Source organism: Oryx dammah, unplaced genomic scaffold, assembly GCF_014754425.2.
Source record: "Oryx dammah isolate SB20612 unplaced genomic scaffold, SCBI_Odam_1.1 HiC_scaffold_29, whole genome shotgun sequence".
NCBI classification, from domain to species: Eukaryota; Metazoa; Chordata; class Mammalia; order Artiodactyla; family Bovidae; genus Oryx; species Oryx dammah.
The window spans coordinates 15,897,153-15,924,007 of NW_024070213.1; the positions used below are offsets into that span (position 1 = coordinate 15,897,153).

General features: G+C 52.8%; 2 protein-coding genes and 1 long non-coding RNA gene across 8 annotated transcripts in view; 2 read left to right on the plus strand and 1 right to left on the minus strand.

Moving 5' to 3' along the window:
* Positions 1 to 10,300, plus strand: part of PLEKHG6 (pleckstrin homology and RhoGEF domain containing G6) — a 17,775-nt gene extending 7,475 nt beyond the window's left edge. Inside the window, exons 11-16 of one of the 4 annotated variants that reach the window (XM_040234949.1) lie at positions 112 to 231; positions 2,045 to 2,177; positions 2,286 to 2,401; positions 7,400 to 7,545; positions 8,227 to 8,925; positions 9,376 to 10,300. In XM_040234949.1, coding sequence (XP_040090883.1) covers positions 112 to 231; positions 2,045 to 2,177; positions 2,286 to 2,401; positions 7,400 to 7,545; positions 8,227 to 8,925; positions 9,376 to 9,385 — 1,224 coding nt within the window. In that variant the 3' untranslated portion in view covers positions 9,386 to 10,300. Of the gene's footprint in view, positions 1 to 111; positions 232 to 2,044; positions 2,178 to 2,285; positions 2,402 to 7,399; positions 7,546 to 8,226; positions 8,926 to 9,375 lie in introns of those variants that run through there. The other 3 variants (XM_040234950.1, XR_005719932.1, XM_040234951.1) reach the window with 3 other exon arrangements.
* TNFRSF1A (TNF receptor superfamily member 1A) lies at positions 9,781 to 22,486 on the minus strand. The gene is made up of 10 exons (XM_040234957.1): positions 22,167 to 22,486; positions 15,076 to 15,229; positions 14,721 to 14,849; positions 14,347 to 14,496; positions 14,116 to 14,194; positions 11,844 to 11,914; positions 11,640 to 11,753; positions 11,328 to 11,356; positions 10,862 to 11,126; positions 9,781 to 10,721 (listed from the first exon to the last, which is right to left on the minus strand). Exons 1-10 carry the CDS (start codon positions 22,203 to 22,205, stop codon positions 10,414 to 10,416), a joined length of 1,338 nt encoding a protein of 445 aa, XP_040090891.1. The 5' UTR covers positions 22,206 to 22,486; the 3' UTR covers positions 9,781 to 10,413.
* LOC120858713 lies at positions 22,346 to 25,342 on the plus strand. 3 transcript variants are annotated; one of them, XR_005719934.1, is made up of 4 exons: positions 22,346 to 22,427; positions 22,747 to 22,811; positions 22,985 to 23,143; positions 23,928 to 25,342. It is a non-coding gene; the product is annotated as an uncharacterized LOC120858713 (long non-coding RNA). The 3 variants fall into 3 exon arrangements; XR_005719933.1 differs by having other exon boundaries at positions 22,357 to 22,427; positions 23,865 to 25,342; XR_005719935.1 differs by having other exon boundaries at positions 22,357 to 22,427; positions 23,988 to 25,342.
* Positions 25,343 to 26,855: the final 1,513 nt, after the last annotated feature.

A 26,855-nucleotide genomic window follows, 5' to 3' on the forward strand; every position in this document is an offset into this window, starting at 1 on the left:
CCCCCCCCCCCCCCCCCCCCCCCCCCCCGGGGCGGGCTTAGCCGGGTGAACCCGAGGCCCTCCTCCAAGGGGCGGGGTTTCCAGTGCCCGCTCTGCTCTCTGCACCCTCAGAACCTGCGACAATTCTCCACCCTGGACCTGATGGCCCCCATGCTGGGGGTCGCTCCGGAGCACACCAGACAGCTGCTGCTCGAGGGGCCCGCGCGTGTGAAGGAGGGACGTGAAGGGAAGGTGAGGAGCGGGGAGGGTGGGAGGGAAGGGAAGAGGAAGAAGGGAGAGGCCCTGGGAGCCAAGCTGCATCAGAGGCTGGAAATGGGAGGAGGGGGCTGTGTGTGTGTGTGTGTGTGTGTCCGTGTCTGAGTGTGTGTGTGTATATCCATGTCTGTGTGTCTGTGTGTGTGTCCATGTGTCTCTCTGTGTGTCTGTGTCTGTGTATATCTTTGTGTGTGTCTGTGTGTGTCTATGTCTGTATTCTGTGTGTATGTGTCTGTGTCTGTATGTGTGTCCATGTGTATCTCTGTGTGTATCTTTGTGTGTGTCTGTGTGTGTCTATGTCTGTATTCTGTGTGTATGTGTCTGTGTCTGTATGTGTGTCCATGTGTATCTCTGTGTGTATCTTTGTGTGTGTCTGTGTGTGTGTTTATGTCTGTGTGTGTCCATATGTCTCTCTCTGTGTGTCTGTGTGTGTCTATGTCTCTGTGTGTGTCTATGTGTCTCTGTCTGTGTGTGTCTCTGTGTCTGTGTATTTGTGTCTGTGTGTGTCTGTGTATGTGTGTGTGTCTGCGTGTCCATATGTCTCTGTGTGTGTCTGTGTGTCTATATGTGTGTCTATGTCTGTGTGTGTGTCCGTGTGTTTCTTTGTGTGTTTCTGTGTCTGTGTGTGTCCATTGTCTCTCTGTGTGTCTATGTCTATATTCTATGTGTGTGTGTGTGTGTCTCTGTGTGTATCTTTGTGTGTGTCTATGTCTGTGTGTGTCCATATGTCTCTCTCTGTGTCTCTGTGTGTGTCTATGTCTGTATTCTATGTGTGTGTGTCGATATGTTTCTCTGTGTGTGTCCGTGTGTTTCTCTGTGTGTTTCTATGTCTCTCTGTGTGTGTCCGTGTGTCTCTGTGTGTGTGTGTGTCTGTATTCTATGTGTGTGTGTCTATGTGTCTGTGTCCGTGTGTCTCTCTGTGTGTATCTTTGTGTTTGTCTATGTCTGTGTGTGTCCATATGTCTCTATCTGTGTGTCTGTGTGTGTCTATGTGTTTCTGTGTCTGTGTGTGTCTTTGTGTGTCTGTGTGTGTGTGTCTGTGTATTTGTGTCTGTGTGTGTCTGTGTATGTGTGTGTGTCTGTGTGTCTCTGTGTGTGTCTATGTCTATGTGTGTTCGTGTGTTTCTCTGTGTGTTTCTATATGTGTGTGTGTGTCCGTGTGTCTCTCTGTGTGTATCTTTGTGTTTGTCTATGTCTGTGTGTGTCCATATGTCTCTATCTGTGTGTCTGTGTGTGTCTATGTGTTTCTGTGTCTGTGTGTGTCTTTGTGCGTCTGTGTGTGTGTGTCTGTGTATTTGTGTCTGTGTGTGTCTGTGTGTGTGTCTGTGTGTCTCTGTGTGTTCGTGTGTGTCTCTGTGTGTTTCTATGTGTGTGTGTCCGTGTGTCTCTGTGTGTGTATCTTTGCGTGTGTCTATGTCTGTGTGTATCCATATGTCTCTCTGTGTGTCTCTGTGTGTGTCTATGTCTGTATTCTATGTGCGTGTGTGTCTTTGTGTGTGTGTCCATATGTTTCTCTGTGTGTGTCTGTGTCTGTGTGTGTGTCTATCTCTGTGTGTGTGTGTCCATGTGTCTCTGTGTGTGTTGGGAAGAGGAGATGGTTCTGGCCTTGCTCTGCTGGTTGCTGTGACTCAAGTCAGCCACTTTCTTTCTTGTAAAGAGACGTGCCCACACGGAGGGGCTCCCAGCTCTCAGTTCCCGCTGCTCTGTGTTGCCCGCACACCCATGCCTGACCCCTCTCTCTCCACCCTTGCTCCAGCTGACCCTTGTCTCTCTCCTTGCGCACCCTTAGCTGGATGTATACCTGTTCCTGTTCTCTGATGTGCTCCTGGTGACCAAGCCCCCTCGCAAGGCAGACAAAGCCAAGGTTATCCGCCCGCCCCTCATGCTGGAGAAGCTTGTGTGCCGGCCACTCCGTGATCCCAGTAAGTCTCTCCTCTAGTCTGTCTCTCTTCCCATCGGCCACAGAAGCAGAGGTCGGATGGGGATCAGATAAGGTCCAGCCCTGGAAGCAGACCTTTTCCCGCCCCCAGGCAGCTTCCTGCTGATCCACCTCACTGAATTCCAGTGTGTCTCCAGCGCCCTCACCGTGCACTGTCCCAGCACTGCTGACCGGGCCCGGTGGCTAGAGATGACCCAGCAGGCCCAGGTATGTGATGCTGGGCGTGGGGCTAGGGAGGGCCCTGGAGCTCGACACAAGAGGGGAGGATTAAGGAGAGGAGAGAGAAGCTAGGGGAGAAGCACTCAGCTTCAGAACAGAACTTCTGCCCCTCTGGTGTGCTCTCAGAGGAAGACACAGCCTTGACCATCCTTAAGAGCACAGAAGGAGTTTCCTGGTGGTCCGGTGGATAGGACTCTGTGCTTTCACTGCCAAGAGCATGGGTTCAGTCCCTGGTCTGGGAACTAAAATCCCACAAGCCATGGGACGGCCGAAAAAAAAAAAAGTATAAAAGAAAAAAAGAAGAAAGCTTTTGGCCAGCTTGGGTGCCCATCTCTGGGCCAGCCAAGACACACTTCCCTGAAGGTTTTGAGGCTGTGAAACAATTAACTGCTGAACTTGGGCTTCCAGTCAGCAGACGGCACCTGCTGTGTAGGGGCAAGGGGCTGGGGAATCAGAAAAGTATAAAATGACATTTCTGCCCTCATGGAATACACGCTACGGCCTATCTAGACAAATGAGTAGACATGCAACAGAAGCGTGTGGAAGGGACAGAGCAGTGTGGCTCACTCTGTCTGGGGGTTGGTTGGGGCAGGGACTGTGCAGAGGGTAGGGATGATGAGAAGGCTTCAAAAGGAGCTACTGTCTGAGCCCAGTTGGTGGATCTCTTGGGGCACGTTGGGGGAACGAGGTGGGTGGGAAAGACATTCCAGATGGAGAGCAGAGTGTGTGAAGGTCGGAAATCGGAAGCAGTCGTGTGTGTTAAGACAATCGCCAGCCTAGTAGGCGGTGTTACCAGGGCATCCAGCACAAGGGCAGCAGTGCCCTGCCAGATCACGTGGTCTCCAGATGCCATGCTTGGGGCACTTGAACTTTGTCCTGTAAATGACATAGAGCCCATGAAAATGTTAACCCAGCGAGTGACCCTGGCCAGATTCTTGCAACAAAAACTAGAGGAGTTCTAAAGCAGCAAGACCCAAATGGAGCTATAGTTTTTAAAATATTTATCTATTTAGTTGGTTGGTTGGTTGGTTGTGCCAGTTCTTAGTTGTGTCATGGGGAATCTTTAGTTAGTTGCAGCATGTGAATTCTAGTTCCCTGACCAGGGATTGAACCCAGATGCCCCCTGCATTGGGAGCATGGAGTCTTAGCCACTCGACCACCAACGAAGTTCCCCAAACGCAGCTGTGTTGGTTACCACGTGGTGCCTTAAAATGACAGAAATGTATTCCGTCACAGTTCTGGGGGCTGGAAGTTGAAAATCAAGGTGTCCTCTCCAGGGCTCTAGGGGGTATCCTTCAATGCCTCCTCTAGCTCATAGGGGCCCCAAGTGTCCCCTAACCTATGGCAGCATCACTCCACTCTCTGCCTCTGTCTTCACGTGGTCCAGCTCCCTGTGTGTCTCTGTGTCCCAGTATCCCTCTCTTGTCTCTTAGACACTGCTCATTAGCCCCAAATCCAGGATGACCTCATCTTGAGATCCTTCACTTAGAATCTGTGCACTTCTGCAGAGACCCTTCTTCCAAACAAGGTCATCCACATTCACAGGTTCTGGGAGTCAGGACCTAGACCTGTCTGTCTGGGCCCACTATTCAACCCACTATGGGAGCAGAATGGCTGAAGAAGAGGGAAGCAGACTTCCCTGGTGGTCCAGTGGTTGAGGAGTCACCTTGCAATTCGAGGGTTGTGGGTTCAATCCCTGATCCGGGAATCAAGATCTCACATGCTGCAGGGTAACTGAGCCCGGGTGCCACAGTGAAAGATCTCGAATGACACGATAAAAATCCTTCATGCTGCAACTAAGACCTGACCCAGTCAAATAAATAAATAAACTTTTTTTTAAAAAAAGAAGAGGGAAGATTTGAGTTGGACTTTAAGGATGGGAAGACCCCAGGCAGAAGACTCAAGGGAGAAATTGGGCTGGATTTATTTGTGGGGGACAGTAAGCGTGCCTTCTGAGTCAGGAGGGAAGGGTTTAGTGCGGAGCCAGTGATGACAGGCCAAGTTCTACAGGGTTCCCAGGGCCTGCAGAAGAGTGTGGGCTGGACGAGTCTGGATTTAGTTAGCAGGTTGACACAAGAGTTGCCATAGATTCTTCAGCAAGGGAGGGCCATGGTGAAATCTGTCTGATCTTGAATTGTTAGGTGGCCATGTGACAGGTGGGCTGGGAGAGGGAGAGACTGGTGGCAGGAGATTTACTGTACTGGTTTGGGTATGAAACATTGTTGAGTTGAGTGCCATTGTTGGTTGAGTGCCATTGTTGGTTGAGTGCCATGGCCTTAGGGACATGGTGCGAAAAAGAAGAAAGGAGCTAAATAAGAAAGAAGAGACAGGTGAACCTTAGGGAGACTAAGAGAAGCCTATATTGAATGCATGGTTCAGACCCCAGCTCTGCCTCTTGCTGACTGGGTGACCTTGGGGGAGTTATGAGGCTGATCTTCCAATTCTTCACCTGCAAAATGGACTTAAATAATAACAGTCCTTGTCTCACAGGGAAGATTCAAAGAAACCATTCAGATTAAGCAGGCAATGTGGTGGCAGCTCGTGGTAACTCAGATCCACAAGGACAATGGATGACTTGCTTGCAAGGTTCCTGTGTGAAAAGCTGCCTTGGCAAAGACAACAGAAAGGGAAACCTGTTTGTTTAGTTGCTGCTTCCTCGGTGGGGCAGGGCTGGGGTAGTGAGGTTTAGTTTTAAACAGAAGCCTTTGGAAATGAAGTCCTAGGAGACAGCCAAGTAGAGATCTCTTAGCAGGGCAAGTGAGCTCAGTCATGTCTGACTCTCTTTGCGACCCCATGGACTGTGGCCTGCCAGGCTCCTCTGTCCATGGGATTTTCCAGGCAAGAGTGCTGGGATGGGTCCCCATTTCCTCCTCTAGGGGATCTTCCCCACCCAGAGATGGAACCCACATCTCTTGCATCTTCTGCATTGGCAGGTGGATTCTTTACCACTGAGCCACCTCTAAAGCCCAGAGGTATCTTAAGGACTTTGGGGGGTTTGTGGAAAAATGGAAACAGACTGGAGTTCAGGTGAGAGATAAGGATGAACTATGAAAGTTGCTAAGAGAGCAGATCCTAAAAAGTCCTTTTCTCAAGGAAAAAAAATGTAACAACATATGGTGATGGCTATTAACTAGACTCTTTGGGGATCATTTCGTCATGTTGGGTTAGGGCTAGGATGGGGCTTCCCAGGTGAACCAGTGGTAGAGAATCCACCTGCCAATGCAGGAGATGCAAGAGATATAGGTTGGATCCCTGGGTCCCGAACATCAAGCAGGCTGCCCCAGCGCTGCCCTGACCCCAAGACCAGCTCCTCTCACCTCGTTTCCCTCACCACACTCAGGTCACAGGACCTGGCCTGGCGTGGTGGCCTCCTGCCCCAGGAACCATCACCCTGGCTCTGGCCAACATACCAAGTCTTGTGAGACTGCTGAGAATCCTCGCAGGAGACAGTGACTGGGAAGCCAGGGCGGGAAAATTGGAAATAGGAGCCTGAGGTCATTTTCCTGTCTCTGTTCATCCACTTCTCCAACCTGTCTCTCGTACAGACCCAGCTCCCCTTTACCTCGCTTTGTTTCTAGAGAGGCTTTGGGAAGGTCCTGGAGCCTAAGAGTTGCCGGTTCATGTACTTCAAGTCTGGGTGGGGTGGGGCCGGAGCATATTCAAATTTCTTAATGGGCGTCAACCAATCAGAGTAGAGCTTGGGGGTGTGGTCGGCCCCCTGATATACCAGATTTTCTCTCTCAGCTGCTGGCCTTTGGGGAAGGAAGGCGTGAGGCTCAGGCTGGAACCACCGGCATGGAAGTCCTTCGATGTTTCCACAGTGATACGGCCATTTCAGTCTGTGCCGGTACCAGCGCTGCCTGCAGCAGCCGCCACCACAGCCTTTTTGCCAAACCTCCGCCTTTAGCCTCTCCAAGGGTTCCGCTGCCGCCTTTCCTTGCCGCCAAGAGAAAAGTTGTCCTTGGATCATTCTTGACCCTTTAAGGCTGCCCTTGAAAAATAGTGCAGTTATTGAACTAGGACTCACAAAGGCTTCCTTCTACCTGTGTGGCCTGGTTCAACTCCACCCATCTTTCTAAGTCTTGTTTTCTCATCTGTAAAATGGGCTAACATCCATGCTTCCACCCTGCCAGGTGGTGTATCCAATATCCATATGCATGTAGAAGGGCTTTATGAACAACTTCTCAGACACCACTCTTTTATTCTGATGGTGCCTGTAGGAAAATGCTAAGGAAGACAAAATGTGGTATATCCTCTTTCCATTCCTCTTGGAACGATGTTGCTCTCATCTCTGAGGGACAGCAGAGTCCTCGGCCCAGGACAAAGCATACCCTGCCCATCCTGCAGGTGGGAGGAAGAGTAACTGAGGATCCAGCATCATTCAGAGCAATTATGCCACTATCACCACCAATCAGGAAGGGCTTCTTGAAGGAAAAAACAAACCAGAGAGAGGGCTTGCCAGGGGGGCATGAGAGGCAGGAAGAATGGTACAGCTTGGGAAAGGGCACTTCTGTTCCCCCACCTACCCAGGACCAGCTCAAGAGCGCAAATCTTGGCTCCATCCCACTTTCCCAAGGCATGACCTTGGTAGTTACTTAACCTCAGAGTCTCTATTTCTCAGGAGTAAAGTTGTTGTAGTTTAGTCCTAAGTCATGTCCAACTCTTTTGCAACCCCATGGACTGTAGCCCACCAGGCCTCTCTGTCTATGGGATTCTCCAGGCAAGAATACTGGGATGGGCTGCCATTTCCTTCTCCAAGGGATCTTCCTGGCCCTGGGATTGAACCCGAGTCTCCTGCATTGGCAGGTGGGTTCTTTACCACTGAGCCACCAGGGAAGTTCTGGGAGTAATGTAGGAGCAAAAAAAATCTGCTTCATAGGGTGGTGGAGAAAATGAAGTAGATAATATTTGTAAAGCACTTAGCATGGTACCTGGCATACAACAGGTGCTCAATAAAGGAGAGCTCTTAATGTTTCCGCACTCCAGGCCACCCTGCAAAAGCTGAAGGCAGAAGAGTATATCCAACAGAAGAGGGAGCTCTTGGCCCTCTATCGGAACCGAGATGGGGAGTCCCCGAGCACCAGGCCCTCCACACCTTCCCAGGAGGGCTCTCAGAACAGCACGGAGGGCAGGTAAGAACCACAGGGAGTACAAGTTCTCCTAGGGTAGCGGGGCTGCAGGCTGGGAGGAAAGGAAGGGGAACCTATGAGGCTAGGAATGACAACTTTGGTTGGGGGTAGTGGTGGGGGTGGGACCTGATTGAGGAACCCAGACTATAGTTTGGCACCAGCGCTGTAAAGGACCGCCTTCGGGTTAGCCAGCCTTGGGTGGGCACAGGGTAAAGGAAACAGACAGGAGAGGAGCAAACTCCCTGAGAGAAATAGGCTCCCTAGGCCAGGGGTTTTGCAGAATGTCAGGGCTGTAGGAACCCGGCTAGTTCAAATCTGGACAGATGTAAGAGCTTCACCCAAAATAACACAGTTGCTGAGCATCATGGTTTGTTACAGAGAAAAAAAAGACTCCATCCATGGGCGGGGGGTGGGGTTGGGGGTTGGGGGAGAACTCAGCAGAGCTTAGCAAAGAGCAAATACTTGATAACAAGTTTCTGGACCCGAACATAGGGGCTAAAATGCCTTAAAGGAGCTTGTGGTCTAGCCAGATGAGATGAGAAAAACGATCAATGAAGTACAAACAGTGAGACCAAAATAAGTTTGAAGGAGGGGCCATTTCTGGATGGAGAGATCAAGGGCGATTCCCTGGACTTGAACTTGACCCCTCAGCATCTGACTCTGACCACTTGCTATTAACTGTAGTGCTTGCACGTCCTCGACCGTCATCCCCCATCTGGTGGTGACAGAAGACGCGGATGAAGATGCCCCCTCCGTGCCAGATGATACCTCGGACCCTGGCTACGGCACTCTCATCCCAGGCTCTCCCGAAGAGTCCCACTCCTCGCTGAGCCGTCTACGCTTGAGGGCCCTTCGGCGGGACCCTCGCCTCACCTTCTCCACCCTGGAACTCCGAGATGTCCCTCTGCGTCCCCAGCCTTCTGACCCCCAGGCTCCCCAACGCCGAAGCGCCCCTGTACTGCCAGAGGAAGGTGTCTGGAAAGCAGGCAGTCTTCCCAGGGTAGACCCACCGACCTGGTCTGAGGAAGAAGACCAGACCTCAGCGGGCGAGAATGTGGTGGTGGAAACCTTGCAGAGGGCCCAGCTCCGGGGGCAGCTGTGCCCCTCCCCAACCCACGCTGACTCTTCTGAGGAAAGCCCCTGGGAGTCCTCAGGGGATGAAGAAAAAGAGGGGTATCTCTTCCAGGGACCTGACTACACCCCCTCCCCTCACCCCCTCCGGCCCGAGGATATGCTCCGAGAGATCCGTGAGGAACTGGCCAGTCAAAGGATCGAAGGCGTCCCCAAGCCTGGAGACAGCAGGCCTCGGAAGCTGACTCGGGTCCAACTGCAGAGGATGCGAGGGTCTCATGTTGTACACCTGGACACACCCCTGTCCACGTCGTAAGTGCAGAAAAGCTGGCTTGGGCTGGAGTGGAGGGAAAGGCCAGTGTGGAACCAGCGGGGATGCAAGAGGTGGTGGTCAGGTGGAGGGTGGTGGGGTGGTGGTGAGATGGGTCAACACAGGAGAGCTTCCCAGGTGGATCAGCAGTAAAGAATCCACCTGCCAATGCAGGAGACACAAATTGATCCCTGGATCGGGAAGATTCCCCTGCAGAAGGAAATGGCAACCCACTCCAGTATTCTTGCCTGGAAAACCTCATGGATAGAGGAGCCTGGTAGGCTACAGTCCATGAGGTCACAAAGAGTGGACATGACTTACACATGACAGCCATTGCGCAAAGGCAAAAAATAAAGGAGGGCAGGAATGGGGTGGTGGTGTCATGGCAGGGAGGGGCCTTTAGCTTCACTCTTCCCCCATGTCTACCTGATACCTGCTTCTTTCCCTTTCAGAGAGGTGTGAGGAACACGAAAGACCCTTAGCATTTCTCCAGGAGGAAATCTCTTCTGATGAATGCTGGTCACCACCTCTACCCTGGGACTCTACCTCAAGGACATTTCCCCAGGCCTCCTGCCCCTCCTGCTCAGAGGACTTTGGGGATCAAGAACTGTACATTTATGTATCACAGATACCCAGAAGCCTCACATAAAGTTGTGCCTGAAAACCACTGTCCAAGCAGCACTAGATGAGGGCGGAGCAAAGAGAACCTGGGGTGGGGGTCAGGGTGGTTCTAACAGACTGAGGAGAGGTTGACTCCATCTGTGCCCCAGTAGGATCGGGGCTCTGGCCGCCTCCTCCCCAGCCTCCCACAACAGCATCTTCACTCAGAAAAACCACTCCCTCCAGGGCAGAGCTTTAATTGGAGGATTTTAGTGTATTTACAGAAGTCCACAGCTCCCTTTGGAGGCCCCATTGTTCTGTGCTCCCCCCCTGCCTGGGGGCAGTTCAGCTGGTCCAGGCAGGGGGACAAAGTTTCTATTAGTGTACAGAGTGGTGAGTGGACGTGCAGAGTGGATACAAAGATGACTTATCTACTGCGAAACCGGCTCAGGGATCAACGCTGGGTTCTCCAAGTCCAAAAAACAGGCAATGAGGCAGGGCGCCCCCCATCTTCGCAACCACTGCCATGGGCTCCAGGCACACTCGGCCTCTCTCACGAGTACACACACTCCACATCACACAGACGCACATACAGAGACACAGACACACACACTGCACGCAGACACATACTACACGCAGACACACACTACACGCAGCTGACCCGCCAGCAGTGCTCAGGCAGCTGAGAAAAGCTATGTACACTAAGGGAGTAGCACCAGGTCAGTGGCTGCCAGATCGTGCCTGCTCCTCCAAGACTCTTCCTCTCCAGGAAAAAAAAAAAAAAAACAGGAGGTCCACAGGGCATCTCGCAGATCCTTCCGGGCTGCCTGGCTCAGGAAGGATGCAGCCGTCCACAGGGCGGGGCGGCCCGCAGTCGAAGGGGCGGAGCCTCACCGGGGAAGGCGGGGCTCGGACGCGAGGCGGGCGGTGCCGCTCAGCGCCTCCTCGATATTTTCCAGGCAACCCAGCAGGTCCATGTCCCTGAGCACGCGGCCCAGCAGCTCCAGCGTGGCTTCGCGGCGCGGCGTGCGCCGCCGCCAGGCCGCCAGCATGCTGTACTGCGCCTCGCGCAGGTGGCGCCCGTTCTCCAGCTCCAGCCGCTCGATCTCGTGCTCGCTCAGTCCCAGCCGCCGCACCAACTCCTTCCAGCGCGACGGGGGCACGTTGTCCACCACCGCGTACAGGGTCGCGGGGTCGGCTGCGGGGAGGCAGCGCGGTGAGCCTGGAGCGGCGGCCCTCCGGCCTGGCCCCTCACGGCGCTCGCAACTCAGGGCGCCCCGCCCACCCGCCTCCCTGGCCGGGGCCGGGGTTCCCAGAGAGGATGAATGAGGAACTCACCATCCGCGAGCTGATCGGGGGCGCTGGGGGCGCTGGCTTCCCACTTCTGAACTGGGGTGCAGAGGTGGGTGGAGGCCGGAGGCCCGGGGAGGATGGGGCCAGCCGTTAGATAGGGCGGGGCCATCTCGCTGGAGGGAGGTGCGACGGCTCCGAAGCTGGACCCATCACAGAGGATGTAAGGGGGAATGGAGACAGGACTGGAACTTGGGGGGGTGGTGGTGGTGGGGTTGAAGCCTGGGGTCGAGACCAGGAGTTCTGGCTCCCCCTGAGGAAGGGACGGCACAGCATTAGCGCAAGAGGAAAAATAGCCCCACAGCCCCAGTTCTTCTGGATTATGGATGGGAGCCGGGCTAGAAGGAATCAGGGTAGACCTAGGGCGAGGGGTTGCTTCTGGGTGCTTTGGGTGTTACAAGGTAATAGTGGACAGTTAGGGAAGCCTGGGGGTCATTCCCCGGTATCATCTTACCTCTTTTACCAGAGTCGACTGCCCGCAAACTGAGAAAAAAAGAAACAGAGCGTCACAAATTTCACTTCCTCTCTCAGCCCTAGCGCCCATCGCAGGACTGGTGGTGGGCCTTTGTGGTGACACGCTTCAGGGCCTATGTGACCCCAGGGACGAGAGAATCACTGATGCAGTACGAGCTCTCACCAGCCATCCCGTACCAGCTCAGGCCAGCGGGGCCCTTGGCAGGGAACTAAGAGGATACCCTTAATCTCCCTCCGTGCCTGTGCACCCCACCCTCCCTTATCCCCTTGCCCTCCCAAAGTCCCCACTCACTGATGGAGTAGAGCTTGGGCTTCCACCGCTGGTAGCGACATGCTAAAACGACAGAGGTGAAGGATGCCAGGCAAAGCCCGAAGACAATCACCAGGGGTAATAGTACTGTAGTGCCTGGAGACGGAGCAGAAGGTGGTCAGAGGCGAGGGCAAGACCAGGAAAGGGCCCCTGGGCTTGGTTGGGCATTAGGATAGTTCTCCTCACCTGGGTCCTGAGAGTCTTTACCAGTTGAAGGTCGGGTTGGACATAACTTCTCGCACTCCTTGTTCTTACAACTAAAAGAAGAGACAGTGCTGGTGAGTAGGGCCCCCCCATTAAGAGGAATATAGGGGGGAAAATAGAAAGACCCATACAGGTTGTTGGAAATTCTGCCCTTTACAAATATTTAGCTATCTCGCAATAGAATGGAAATTAATCCTATCTTGGCAACTGATGCTGTGGAAGGAAAAAAAAAATTAGCTGATCCCAGAATCATTTCATTTTAGAGCTGGATTTGATCTTAAGAGGCTGTTTAGAGAAAGAATTAAAAGCAGTCAGTTTGTGTGTGCTCAGTCATATCTGACTCTTTGTGACCTCGTGGACTGTAGCCCCCCAAGCTCCTCTGTCCATGGGATTTCCCAGGCAAGAATACTAGAGTGAGTTGCCATTTCCTTCTCCAGAGGGTCTTCCTGACCCAGAATTGAATGAGTGTCTCCTGCATTGGCAGGCAAATTCTTTACCACCGAGCCACCAGTCAGGGTCAGAGTCACCAGACTGGTTGTGTGATTACAGGCACATCACTTCACCTGTAAGCCTGTTTTTCTCATCAGTAAAACAGGGATCCTACTCGGACTAAGGATTAAGTAAAATAATTATGCCTGACATATAGTAAACGCTTATACATGCTGACTGTCATTGAACTGGTTTTTTGTGTGTTCTTGTTTGTTTTTAAATATTTGGCTGCACTGGGTCTTAGTTGTGGCATGTGAGATCTAGTTCCATGATCAAGGAACCCAAACTCTCTGCACTGGGAGAGAAGAATCTTAGCCACTGGACCACCAGGGAAGTCCTTTGAATTATTTTATCATTGTTTTACTGATGAGAATCCAGTGGCAGAGAGATTAAAGAACTTTTTCTCTAGATGCCACTGCTGATGACAGCACCTGACTTTGAGAGGGGGTCTAGCACACATGTGAACCATTAAAAAACACATCTTGCTGGGGGAAGCCAGAGGACACTAGAACAAGCATGTCTTCCCATGCTGGGAGCTGGCACCCGGCAGCACGGAAGGATGAGAACTACATCAAGGGTTTCAGAAGAAACTTGAGGAGGTGAGTTCTTCGCAGGAATCTGCAAACAAGGAGAGCTGATTTTGCCCACTTCACAAGCTCACGCGGAGAACCACATGGAAAGGGTGTAAAAGTGATTTTAAGAAAAAGAGACTAGTGGGAAAAAGAAACTAATTTCTCATCAGACACTTTGTAGTTATGTTTTGTGGTTCTTACAACTTTGCCAACTTGATGTCATTATCTTTACTTTAAAGGTAAAGAAGAACTGAGTCTCAGAGATGTTGAGTCACTGGCTAAAGCTCACACAGCCAATACAGTGGCTAGCCTGAGGTTTAAACCCAGGGCAATTCAACTTTAGAGCCCTCAGAGTTTCCTCTTTGGACGCAAGTATGCAAAGCAAGAAGGAGTGAGGAGGCGTGGTCAAAAGGACTGGGAAGGAAAGACCATGCTGTATCACACCTAAGATCAACAATCAAAGGCATCATTATTTACATCCTACACACAGCTGCCACCTGTGCCATCAACGGTTGTAAGATGCAGTCTGATTTCAGAGATGTAAATGTGTATTCCTAGAATCAATAGCAGAGTCCGTTGCCCAAGAATCTGAATGTCTTCAGAAAAAGATCTGAATGTCTAAAAGGAACTGCAAGTCCTTGGGGGTATGAGCCTCTATTCCTCAAAGACTTCATAAGATTTCTGAACATGTTTGGGGCAGGGAAGACTGGCTGGTATCTCGACATGAAGTGTCTCCCATACCAGCCAGTAGCGGGCTTCCCCTGTGGTCCAGTGGTTAAGAATCTGCCTGCCAATGCAGGAGACATGGATTCGATCCCTGGGTCGGGAAGATCCCACATGCCTCAAGGCAGCTATGGCTGTGCACCGCAACGACTGAGCGCTGGCTCTCAGAGCCGCAGCTCTTTAGCCCGTGTGCCACAACTACTGGGAACTTGAGTGCCCTAGAGCCTGTGCTCCGCAACAAGAGAAGCCACCACAAGGAGAAGCCCGCGCACCAAAACGAGAGGGTGGCCCCTGCTCTCAATGAAAGCCCTCTCGCAGCCATATAAATAAATAAATATTTACAAAATATTTAAATAAATAAATAAAAATTTACAAAAAATAAAAGCATCCCGTAGGAGCAAAAGCACCCCCTAGAACCTCTCCATCCTCCCACCCCAATCCAGTGCCCAGCAGCTGGTGGAAGGACTCACTCGTGACAGGAGATGCACTTGGCTCCTTTTAGAAAGAAGCCCATATGGCAGTGGCAGATGGTGTCCTGTCTCTCCTGGCCTGTGGGGAGACAAGCAGCACAGCTGAAAGAGGACGCCCCTCACGCTGAGGGCAAGAGGGAGGGCGAGGAGGGGCAGGGGCACAGCAAGGTGGAGACCCTCCTCTGGAGACGGAGACGGGGCGAGGAGCGGGGTTGGGAGAGCCATGCTTACAGGGGATATTCACTGTGCCATTGGGACAGAGGCTGCAGTTCAGACACCGGAAGCCAGTTTCGCCCCAGTATTCCCGGTACTGGTTCTTCCTACAGCCACACACCGTGTCCCGGTCCACTGTACAAGGGGAAATCTCCACCTGGAACATTTCTGGTGAGGGGAGGAGATTGGGTGTGAGCCCCCATGGTCCTCATCTGGTGTGTCTCTCTGAGTAACGCATACTCACAGCCATGCACTCAGTCACTTGTGCACGAACATCCCTGCCTACCCCCAGCAGCACACGCCCGTCCCCTCCCCTAGAGAGAGACTGCACACCCCTCCGAACACCCACCTGACCCAGTCTGTTCAGAGCCCTGCGCCCTCCTGAGACTCACCATCCCGGCACCTGGAGCAGCTCAGGCATCGTCTGAGATGGTTCTCCAAGGCAGTGTAGGTGCCAGGGGCACACACCCTGCAGTCTGTGTCTCGCCCTGGAGCCGGACAGTCATTGTACAGATAGGTACCTGTGATTCAGGGGTTGGAATTAGGCTGCAGCCAGGAGCTCAGGGGAGGAGCTCCAGGCCTGAGAAGATAGCCTGGGCACCTCCCAAAGTCCCTAGGAGAGGAAAGGAGGGAGAAAGCCCCAGACCAGGAGAGGCAACCAAGCCAGGTTCTAGAACATCTGGAAAATGCAAAGGAAGCAGCAGGGCCTCCTGACTGAGGAGTTCCACGGGGATCTCTTTCTCCTACCTTTGTGGCACTTGGTGCAGCAAATGGTGCTATTTTGCGGGTGGTTATATTTTCCTTGGGGACAGGAAGTCTCTCTCTTCTCCAGGTCCCCGGGGTGAGGGACCAGCCCGTGAACCCCTGCGGGGTACACATCTGCCAACAGAGCCAGAAGCACCTGGGGAGGAGTCAGATGGAGGAGGACCTTCAGGAAAGGGAGGGAGGATGGGGATCGTAGAGGTAGCAAGTCTAAAGCCTTCTCAGCCTTCTCAAATCTTCTCCCCGGGACACCCCCACCTACACTCCGCCTGGGCTGCCGGCACCGTGCCATCGCCATTGTTCTCTCGTTTTCCCATCCTTTTCCCTCCAACTCAAGGCTGGAAGATCCCAGGTGTGGCTTGTACTTTATCCTTGTTTCCCCAAACCAGCTCTCAGGACTGGACCAGGGCGGGTGTTCAGTAGAGGGGTTGAGAACAGGCCTTTCTTTCCTTCCAATGAGCAGCCCTAAAGGTTGAGGTGGCGTTTCTCCATCTGGGTGCTGCGCTCACGGTGTATTCACTTTGTGAACATTCACAGAGGCAAACCTATAGGGTTGTGCCCTTTCCTGTATTACACTGTCATATCTGACTCTTGGCGACCCCATGGACTGTAGCCCACCAGGCTCCTCTGTCCATGGGATTCTCCAGGCAAGAATACTGGAGTGGGTTGCCCTTTCCTCCTCCAGGGAATCTTCCCAACCCAAGGATCGAACCCAAGTCTTCTATGTCTCCTTCACTGGCAGGCGGATTCTTTACCGCTGAGCCACCAGGGAAGCCCTGTTAAACTTGGAGAGCAACAGGCTAATCAGAGCCCAGAGACCCCAGCCGGGACAGGAGGGCTTGGCAGCCCAGAGCAGGTAAAAGCTGTAGGCAGGTCACCTCCCAGTCCCCCGCTGGGTGTCGCTGCAGCAGTTAGAAGCCCCAGCCCCAGCCCCAGCCCCAGCGCCAGCCAGAGGAAGCTACACTCAGAAACCCAGCTGCAACCCTGTAGGGCACCTCCCCTACCCAGAGGCAGCACCCTTCCCTAGCCACCCCAGCCCCGTGCCACAGCCCCTGACAACAGGCCTGGGGCTTCCAGGGCAACAGGAAGAGTTTAGGGATGTTTATGGGAAGGGCTTCCCAATCCTGTATGTGCAGTTCCTTTCCCGAAGAAGGCCTCATAGCATCTAAGGTCACGGGACCTTGGAACTACATCCAGGCGGCTGGAAGCAGAGCCAACTTGCAGAGAGAGCATCAGGAAAAAGAATGGGGGCGGGGGTCCAGGTCTGAGCCAGGGTTGGTGGGGGGTGTGCAGCCTTCCAGGGACTGCGGGTTGATGAGGAATCAGCTTCCCAAGAAGGAGGGAAAGAGGCTTTCTCAGGCCACATGTCTCCTGCCGCAATCCCCAGCCCTTTGGGGGTTAACTCAGATCCGGGAAAGGGAAATCTTTTCCCAGCAGCTCCGCCCAGTGACTCAGGCCAGAGGGAGGGAGGGAATCCAGGGGAGGGAGAGGGGACCCATCGGTTCCCCGGCTCCTTAAGGGTCATGAGTCAGCTGAAAAGCTGATGGGACCAGGACCCCGCACGCAATCTGGACCGCATCTGATTCCCTCCTTCTGGGGGTCAGGCTTTATCCCCACGCAGCGCCCCCCTTCTTCCCCTCCTTCTCCAAACAACCAGGCATGGGTCTCAGTCCCTCTTGGCCCACTTTTTCGGGAAATGGCTCCCTATCCCATTCCATCCCAAAGGGAAGTCTCCGGTGACCTCAGGCTTCCCCCTCTCAGGTCACTACCCGCCCCTCCCCCTCCCGGAGGGCCACTCAGCTCCTTCCCACCCCTCAGCATCCTTCCTTTAGACTCAGCCTCAACCACACCCCTCCTCCTCCCAGCTCTGCCAGTCCCCGCCGACACCGAGGGCCCCCTGACCTGCCCTAGCTCCAGAAGGGAGCGCCCTATGTCCAGAAGGGAGCGAACCAAGGCTGCCCTCCCAGCTGAGTTCACTGCCTTCCCACAGCTCAGCTGGTTCTGGCCAGCTGGGTTGGGCTTGGGGACCTCCCTGGGGTCCTTAAACAATCCTTAGGAAACAAGACCAGTTCTGAGGCTCCTCAGCCCCTCCCACAAGCCCACAGGCTGCACAGGAAAAACTCCAGAGCCCTGAATGCCCAGTTCCATGAGGGAAGGAGCAAGTAAGCAGGGATGGAAGACAATCAGCACCATTTCCCCAGGGGGGCTCCCCTAGTCCCCACCTGCACCCCCAGCCAGCCCACTTGGATCCTAGAGGCCAGGGCCTCAGGTCCCCCCACTAGTGGGCACCATCCCTTGGCACCAAGCACATCTCTAGCCACTGCATCTCGCAGTGTGCATTGTGCCAAGTTGCTTCAGTCTTGTCTGACTCTTTGAGACCCTATGAACAGTAGCTTGCCAGGCTCCTCTGTCCATGGGTCTCTCCAGGCAAGAACACTGGAGTGAGTTGCCATGCCCTCCTGCAGAGGATCGACCGGTCCGGACCCAGGGATCGAACCCGCATTTCTTATGTCTCCTGCATTGGCAGGCTTGCAGTAAAACAGTAGAAACAGAGGGTGAGCTTTGAGTGCCCAGACCCCAGTCAACCTGAGTGTCTGTGGCCTGGAGCAGGGCAAAGGCAGGAAGCTGGGGTGCCTGTGGAGAGACAGTTGAGGAGGTGGCCCAGCACCCCTCCAACTCCCCCACAACTTCCGCCTGGGGAGGCTTTTAAGTGCGACTTCCTGCGCTGGGGCTGCAGCAAGGGGGTGGAAGAGCTGACAGCACAGACGTGGTCTCTGACCAGCCGCCTCACTCTCCCGTCCCCCATCCACTCGCTCATTAAAGTGTTTTGTTCATTTGATGTCAAAATCTTTGGGGAGCTTAAGACAGCTTCTCCTCCAAGGCTCTGCTGAGGCCCGGCCTCCCTCCCCTGAAGCCCCCCATCAGCGAGGCTTCCCCCCTTCCAGCATATCCCATGTAAACCCCACCCTGTGAACTTTAGAAACATGAATTTATTATGTCTATTTTGGGCGCTTACCATAACATAACAGCTTTGGGTGACTAGATAATAATCTCCCCAAGTAGACCATAAATTATGCGATGAGAGATCTGAAAACGTTTTGGTCAGAGATACTGTCTAATCCCCCGCACACAGAACGGTAGGGGCAAAATAAATGTGGTTTGATTGATTGATTTCACGACTAGCTCTCTTCCACTCCAGTAAAAGCCAGTGATAACCAAAGTGGGAAGATGGGAGTCAGTGCTGGGCAATAGGGATATATTTATCTCCAGGGGAAAACTCCTCCCTCCTTCCCACACACTCTCACACCCACTTGCACAATCTCACAGGAGATGCTGGCAAGCCTTCCTCTCCTTTTGAGCATCCCTGGTGAGTGAAGGCAGCGCTTACAGATAAGAGTCTGAACATTTCTGCCTGAACACGAGGCAGATAAGGGTCTGAGAACCTCTGCTTGAGCCTGTCAGATACGCACTTAACTAGGCGAATTCCCAGACCTTCTACATGCCCCCAAACAAAACCCATTGACCTCCTGATTCAGACAGCTATCACAACATCAACTTGTCTTGGCCACCCTTCTCTCCTCAGGGTCCCCATCCCTCCCATGCCACAATCCGGGTCTGCAGTCCATCTTGCCAGACCTCCTCCGTCATCTCTCAGTCCTTTCCATGGGTTGCCTCACTCCCAGATCATTGCCACTGTCTTCTCGCCTATTCCCTGCTCCAGTCCAGCCTACACCCTTGCTTATCTGCATTCAAGCTTCAACTTGCACCCACAGGTGTAGGAATTTTTCTCGCCTGACCCTGAGCATCATGTCCATAGGTCACTCCTTCCTTCCCTGAATGAGAACTTGAAGAGGTACCTGCTACTATTCTGGACACATTCCTGGACACAGCAGACCTGAGAGAATCATTTATGAAGAAATGAATGAACGAATGGAATTCCTCTACCAGGGATCACAGTCAAGATTCTCCGTTCCTTCCCGTACTTCCTTCAATTTTCTCTTTCTCACTTTTCCTTTTTTCTTTTTTTTTTTTACTATTTATTTTTATTTATTTATTTGGCTGTGCAGGGTCTTAGTTGTGGCATGTGGGATCTAGTTTCCCAACCAGGGATCAAACCCAGGGCCCCAGCATTGACAGCTCAAGAGTCTTAGCCTCTGGACCACCAGGGGAGCCCCTCTCACTTTTTTTGCTCCTCAACAGAATCTTACCCCTACATTCAAGACACTGAGCTTCTTGCCACCACCAGCCTCCAACACACAACCCCACTGTTCTGTTCCTCCGGGCCGTGCATGCTAAGTCGCTTCAGTCGTGTCTGACTTTTTGCAACCCCATGAACTGTGGCCCACCAGGCTCCTCTGTCCATGGGATTTTCCAGGCAAGAATACTGGAGCGGGTTGCCGTTTCCTCCTCCTCCTCCAAGAGATCTTCCCAACCCAGGGAACGAGCCTGTGTCTCTTGCGTCTCTTGCACTGGCAGGCAGGTTCTTTACCACTAGCATTACCAAGGAAGCCCAAACTCTCCCTCAGACCAGTAACCCTTTTTTTCAGCCTCCTGCTTGTCTGTGAGTTCAAATCTCAGCTCCAAAACCCAATTTCCAGGAGGGGTTCCCTCCCTCATTCCATCCTTTATTCATTCAACAAACCGGGGAGGAGCACCTTTGAGGTGCAGGTCCCATAGGAATGCCAGGGAAGATGAGATGAAGACACAAAAGACTGTTAGCTAGGTCAGAGATGGGTGACTGGGGAGGGAGCTGGGCACTGATCCGCAGACAGGACAGCACTCAACCCCTCCTGGTTCTGCCTCCCATCGGTGTTCAAGGGCACCACATCATGCTTTTGTGGGCGTTTTCCCCGGGATCGTGAGAATCATTTTCTCCTGTAAGCTGTCTTGGCTACAAGATTGTAAGCTCTTTGGCAGCAGCAAGATCTTGTGTGCTCTGTCACAGTGTTCCTGCATTCTCCCCGCCTCCAGCACCCTCTCCCCGCTAACACACACAGTATTCCCTGCACTGCTCATTGACTGGCCCAGGGAAGCCTTACCCAGCACCATACACCTCCTGTGTCCCCTCCAGTTCCAGGCTAAGCTTGTTCCCTTAGCTGTGACACCCCAACCTGGGCTGGATCAGCTGCAACCCCAGGCACCTGACACCTTTCTTTATCTTTCCAGGCCCCCTGTATCTCTGTTTTCCAAATGCAGAAGCCACTGAGCAATAACCACCACTACTGGCTTCCCTGGTGGCTCAGACAGTAAAGAATCTGCATGCAATGCAGGAGACCCGGGTTCCATCCCTGGATCACAAAGATCCCTGGAGAAGGCAATGGCTACCCACTCCAGTATTCCTGCCTGGGAAATTCCATGGACAGAGAAGCCTGGCGGGCTACAGTCCATGGGGTCACAAAGAGCTGGACATGACTAAGCAACACACACGCGCACACACACACACACACACACACACTATTACTACTAACAATAGAAAAGCTCTCATTAATACTGAGTGCTTTCCGTTTGCCATACCCTGTTCCTCCACGAGATCAGAGATCCAGTGAAGACAGACTATGTTCACTACCAGCACCTAAAACAGTATCCAGCACCAAGCAGGCACAAAGGAATGAAATACCTGACATATATCCATCTATGTCATCTTTGAAACGATACTATGCAGCAGAAACTAAGACAAACTGTAAAGCAATTATACCCCAATAATAAAAATAAAATCAAATACGAAACAAGCCAAAACAATGACATTATGAGGTGGTGACTATTCTGTCCATCTTAGAGATAAAGAAGCAAGACGTGGAGGGTTACGTAACCCGTTCAAGTCCAGACAGCTAGTACCTGAGGGAGACAGGACTGGATCGGGTGGTTTGCCCCAGGAGAGAAGAGGAGTCAGGGAGGCTGCAGAGGGAAATGGGGGGAGCCTGTGAGGACAGCCTGGAGAGGAGGGAAAGGTGGGCTTGGGGGTGTGCAAGAATGGACGAAGGAGATCAGAGGGGAGGAGGGGTGCTTCATGAGGAACTGGTGTCGAGAAAGGTGGACCAGAGCAGAGAAGAGGGAGGAACTGGAGAGCAAGTTTCAAGAAGGAGGCTCCAAGAAGTCTGGACTTGTGGGGAGACTAGACAGAAAAGAAGGAATGATTAGGGCGCACAGCAGGAGACGCTGGCGGAAGGAGGGTCGGGGAAGAAGAGGTTGGGGGAGTCAAGGTGGGGAGTGGCGATTGGGCAGAGGAAGAGTGAACCAGGAGAAAGTGGCCAACGCAGTCCCCAAACTAGGCAGAGGCGAGGGGCTGGGTCTCTGCCCCCAGACCACTGCGGGGGGGGTGGGGGTGGGGGTCAAGGATACACTGAAAGAAGGCTGAGGCAAGAGAAAGGGACATTTTCCAGTGACGAAAACAAGTGTCTACCAACTTCCCCAAACTGAGCTGTGGAAGAAGAAAGCAAGTGACCTGTTGTTGGGGTCGGGGGAGGGGGCCGGAGGACAGGCCCCGGGGCTCTGCGGCCTCGGAGAGGGGTCAGTCCGACAGCCAGAGGCCACAGACCAAGGGTGACCGGTGCCCCCCAGGGGGCCGGGAGGCCTGGGCCTGGAGAGGCCGCGGGATCTCCAGCCCCTATGTGGTTACCCACTCCCTTCCCAAACGCTCCCAACATAGCATCCCAAGCCCACCGCCCCCAGCCCAGGGCCTCTCCTGGACTCAGTTTCCCCACTTCATGAGAGGCGTCCAGCCCCTGCTTTCCATTCTCAGCCCGGCGCCCAGGTAGCCTTGCCTCTCCGCGGCCCAACACAACGACGTGCTGGGCAGGACCATCCGGACTCCGAGAAGACCCACCTTCTTCTTCTCATTCCTTTCGATTTCCTAACAAACTGCCTCTCCTTACCCTGTGGGCACCTGCCGCCACATTCCCAGCCTGCCCAGGCCTGGGTCCACTTTCCCTCCTGGCCTTTCAAGCTCGCCCCCGGCTCTGGGAGCGGGTGAATGGGGCAGTGTGTGAGGGCAGGCCCGCGCAGGCCCGAGGCCCTCTCCAGCCCCAGGCGCCCCTCGCCCGCCGGCCCACTCCTCCCTGGGCCCCTCCCCGTCTCACCAGTGGCAGCAGCAGGCCAGGCACGGTGGGGAGGCCCATGTCCGGCCAGCTGTGGCCTCTCAATCCCCCATCAGGGCTGGGGCAGTGGCGGCCCGCGACACAGTCCTTGCGTATCCCCAGCGGAGGCCGGGCCTCGGGTCGAGCAGTGGAGGGTTGAGACTGGGGCGGGGACACAGACCAATCCGGAGGACCTCAAACCCGGAAGGCCAGCCCTGCGGCCCTGAGCCGGGAGAACTCCGAGAAAACTTGAGCGGAGAGGAGGTGGGAGGGGAAGGGAAAGAGGCAGATGGGGTATGGCAACTTCAGGACAGGAAGAGCCTGGGGTGGAGGCGGGAGGAGGCAGGAGGAAGGGGGGGGGCCAAGGTCCCTTAACCCTTTGTAGTCAGACAGAGGCAGGGCTCTGGGATCCAGGGCCACGTGCCAGGGCCTAACCACGCCCTCCCCCCCAATACCCAGGTGCGCCCCTCCCGGCCCTCCACCTCCTCTCCCACAATGCCAGGCCTGTCCCAAGTGAACGGGAAAGACAGGGCTTTGGAGTCAGATTCACTGGGTTCCAGCTCAGAACTCTTTGCTTTTTTAGCTGGGTGGTCTTCTGTGTTCTGGTCTGCATAATGAAGAGACCCTCTCTCACGCTGTCGCAGTCAGGTAAGTGATGCCAGACTTGATCCAGTCCTCAGGGCTCTTCCCCTTTTCCCAGGGTTCTCCAATGACATCCTAATGTCTCACCTTCTTGGGAATGTACACCTGCAATCCAAACCTCAGAGTAAAGCTTAACCCTGACTGGGGATCCTGACCTGCCCCACTCCCCACCCCACCAGGTCTCATTCAATCTGTACCGGGCAGGACCCCCAACTGCTGATTCTGGCTGAACCTCCCAGAAGACCTTGGTCATGAAATGAGAGCCACAGTGCCTGGCCCAGCTTCCATGGGGAAGGTGACATCATGAGGCCTAATGGAATTACAGCTCACTCCATCAGGTATTGCTAGAACGTTCCCAGTGCCCTTTTCCCAAATATTCTGATACATCGATCCAAACTGCCCTCAAAGATAATCTACTACAGCTCCCCCTTGTTGTTGTTTCTTAAATTGATTTTTAATTGAAGGACAATATTGTGTTGGTTTCTACCATACGTCAATATGCATCAGCCATAAATATGCATATGTCCCCTCCCTCTTGAACTTCCCTCCCACCTCCCACCCCTTTAGGTTGTTACTGAGCCCTGGTTTGAGTTCCCTGAGTCATACAGCAAATTCCCACTGGCGGTCTCTTTTACATATGGCAGTGTGTATGTTTCCATGCTTTGAGGCCCAGAGACGTGCCGGTCATGTGCCCGGCTGGGCCAGCCCAGCCCGCAGACTTCTGACTTCGGACCAAGGGCCCTGTTTTGTTGCAACAGATAATGGCCACTTCCCTATCAGTCCTTTTGAGTCAGTCAGACTCCACCCTTGACTCTTAGGATGTTTTATGCCACGCCCATCCGTGCGGGACATCTCCCAGATGAATCCCACAACGGAGTACAGCATTCACCCAAATGGTCTCTGGATGCGCCAAACATCCCCAAGACCCAGTCCAGGCCCCGAGTTCTCCAGCTGCTGAGACTGCTAGAAATACAGGGAGAGCAGACAGGAGTGAGGAGCGCCCAGGGTTTTGTGACTTGGCATCGGAGTTCCTCACCCATTGATCTCTTGATCCACCAGCTAACCCTCAACCCTGGAACCCACCCTCTCTGGCCCTTCCTGGCCTCCCCTCTGTGATCCCAGGTGTGAATGGAGCCTCAATGCCCCTACTTCTGGCTGACTTCACTCTACCCCATCCTCCAGCTTCTGAGATACTAGAGGATTAAAGCTGGACCCACAGAGGATGAGGATCACCTCTATCATTACCCAGGGAGGCTCCAAGTGCAGCATGAGTGGACCCAGAGCAGAGCTCTTAAAGAAGCCGAGTCACTGAAATACAGTGCAAGAGTCAAATAGCCCAGCTTCCAGTGTGAAGACACTAAGAGACACCTCGTGTTAAAAATGGGAAGCTTGCTGGTACCCCTCACACCGCACGCTTGTATGATAAATGACGCAAAGTGTTTAGCAAGGGTTTGACATGTTCTAAGCATTCAGTGGTTGTTGCGGTTGTTCCGTTGCTAACTCATGTCCTACTCTGTGACCCCACGAACTGCAGCATGCCAGGCTTCCTTCTCCTTCACCATCTCCTGGAGTGTGAGCAAACTCATGTCCATTGAGTTGGTGATGCCATCCAACCATCTCATTCTCTGTCACCCCCTTCTCTCCTGCTCTCAATCTTTCCCAGCATCCAAAGTATTGGAGCTTCAGCTTCAGCATTAGTCCTTCCAATGAATATTCAGGGTTGATTTCCTTTAGGATCAGTCAGTGGTAGCAATGTGTTTTATTTATTTATTTGGCTATGGCTTTCAGCATGTAGGATCTTAGTTCCCTGACCAGGGGTTGAACCCACACTCTTGCTTTGAAACCACAGAGTCTTAACCACTGGACAGCTTGGGAATTCCCCAGTGATAATAATGTTAATATTTTGTATTAACACTAACAACTTCAATGTTCTGGGTTTTTTTTTTTTTTTTTCTTTTCTTCTTTTTAAATTTTTATTGAAATATGGTTGATTTACAATGCTGTGTTAGTTTCAGGTGCCAGTGTCCTATTTTTAATGTTTCAAGAAACTTTTAATAGTCTGTTCAACTGCCAATGCCCTTGCACATAGCCCGGCACAAAAGGAGAATTTCTTTCATTGTTTAGGATGAATGCCTATTTACGCACCAAACTTAAAGCCTTGAGAAACATGGTATTCAACTGTTCAATAAAATTCTGTTTAAAAAAGATGGTGAAAGGTGGGTGGATCTAGGAATATGAACAGCTAATTAGTCTTGTGGAAGAGGAGACAGCACAAGCATAAGCCCTCCCGGGAAGAAGGAATCATGGTAAGGGAGACACAGAGAAACAGAATAGGGCAGGGGACTTCTCTGGGGTCCAGTGATTGAGAATCTGCCTTCCAATGCATGGGTTTGATCCCTGGTCAGGGAACTAAGATTTCATAGGCCACGGGACAACCAAGCCCTTGTACTCCAGTTACTGAGCCTCCACACCTCAACTAGAGAGCCTGTGTGCCACAACTAAGACCCCATGCAACCAAAACTGAATAAATAAATTTTTTTTTTTTTTTAAAAAAGAAGAGGGGGCAAACTAAGATTGGCTATTAGGGCTTGTGGAGCAAAGGATGAAGGGAAAGGAGCTTCAGATAACGGAGCCCCCTCTCTCCATAATGTGCCACACAGCCCGCACACAGTAGCACAGTCATCGAAAGGACACTGGACTCCCAGTCGGGGTGACGTGGGTCCCAGCCCCAGCCCAGTTATTCCAACCCCATGTGTCACAGGGAGACCTGGTTCTGTATTAATCATGAACTTGGACAAGTCACTTCACCTGATAAGCTCCATAAGGAAAATGAGACAGCATGAACTCTGTCTCCTCTACCTGTCTGATCAACCTGAGACCTAGAAAGGAGGAAACAGACAGCACCTCTCTCCTGCATGTGCTCATTCTGGATAACTGCTCATATGATGCACATGTGTTGATCAAAACCCATTTCAATGAACACTAGAGAGACTTCCCTGCTGGTCCAGTGGTTAAGACTCTGTGCTCCCAATGCAGGAGGCATGGGGTTTGATCCCTGGTTGGGGAACCAAGATCCCACATGTCGCACAGTGCAGCCAAAAAATAAAAAATAAACACTCTAGAAAAATGCTTGCCCCATGTTACTGGTACCTGCCCTAGTCCCCTCCCACATTTGCATGTTAAATCGCTTCAGTCGTGTCAGATTCTTTTCGATCCTATGGACTGTAGCCCACCAAGCTTCTCTGTCCATGGGATTCTCCAGGCAAGAATAATGGAGTGGGTTGCCATTTCCTCCTCCTGGAGATCTTCCCAACCCAGGGATCAAACCTGAGTCTCTTGTATCTCCTGCATTGGCAGGTGGGTTCTTTACCACTAGCGCCACCTGGGAAGCCCCCATAATTGGCATCTGTTTGCTTTTGAAATCCACTTTATCTTGAACCACGTCAGATGAATACATGAACATCAGTTTTTATTGAATTTTGACGTTTTGAATAATGGTCAGGATGTGCATGTGTGTGTGGGGGGGAGGAGATGTTGGTGAAGAAGGAAATAAACTATTTTTAAAGCTAAAAAAAAAAAAAAACCCAAAAGTTAGTGTCCAGGAGTAACACACCAATGGAAGGGAGAATGAAAGACCCTTAGGTGGACCTGCTTTTTGGCAGGAGAAACTTCGGAGGACCGGGGTGGCAGGGGAAGTATGGGGAGTAGGGGCTGCCTTCTGTCATCCTTAATAGCTCCAGCTTTGTCTGACAGGCCCCGCCCACTGAGTCAGGGGCGAGGGAGCCAGGGCAGGCTGGGGTCAAAGAGCACAGAAGCAGGCTGAACCTGAGGGTTCAGAGGAAACTGCTGTGACACGGGCACTTTCCCCTCATCACCGTGAATCTAGGAAAGGGAAGTCCAGAGTCATCGTATCATTTCCTCCTCACAACCTTTACCTCCCCCCTCCCTTTGCCATCTCCCCCTCTTTCCCAAGATTCTTGTGGCTCCTCAGGTCAAGCAGATCACAAGCGTTGGGGATGGGGGTGGTTAGGAGAGCCAGATCAAGGCATC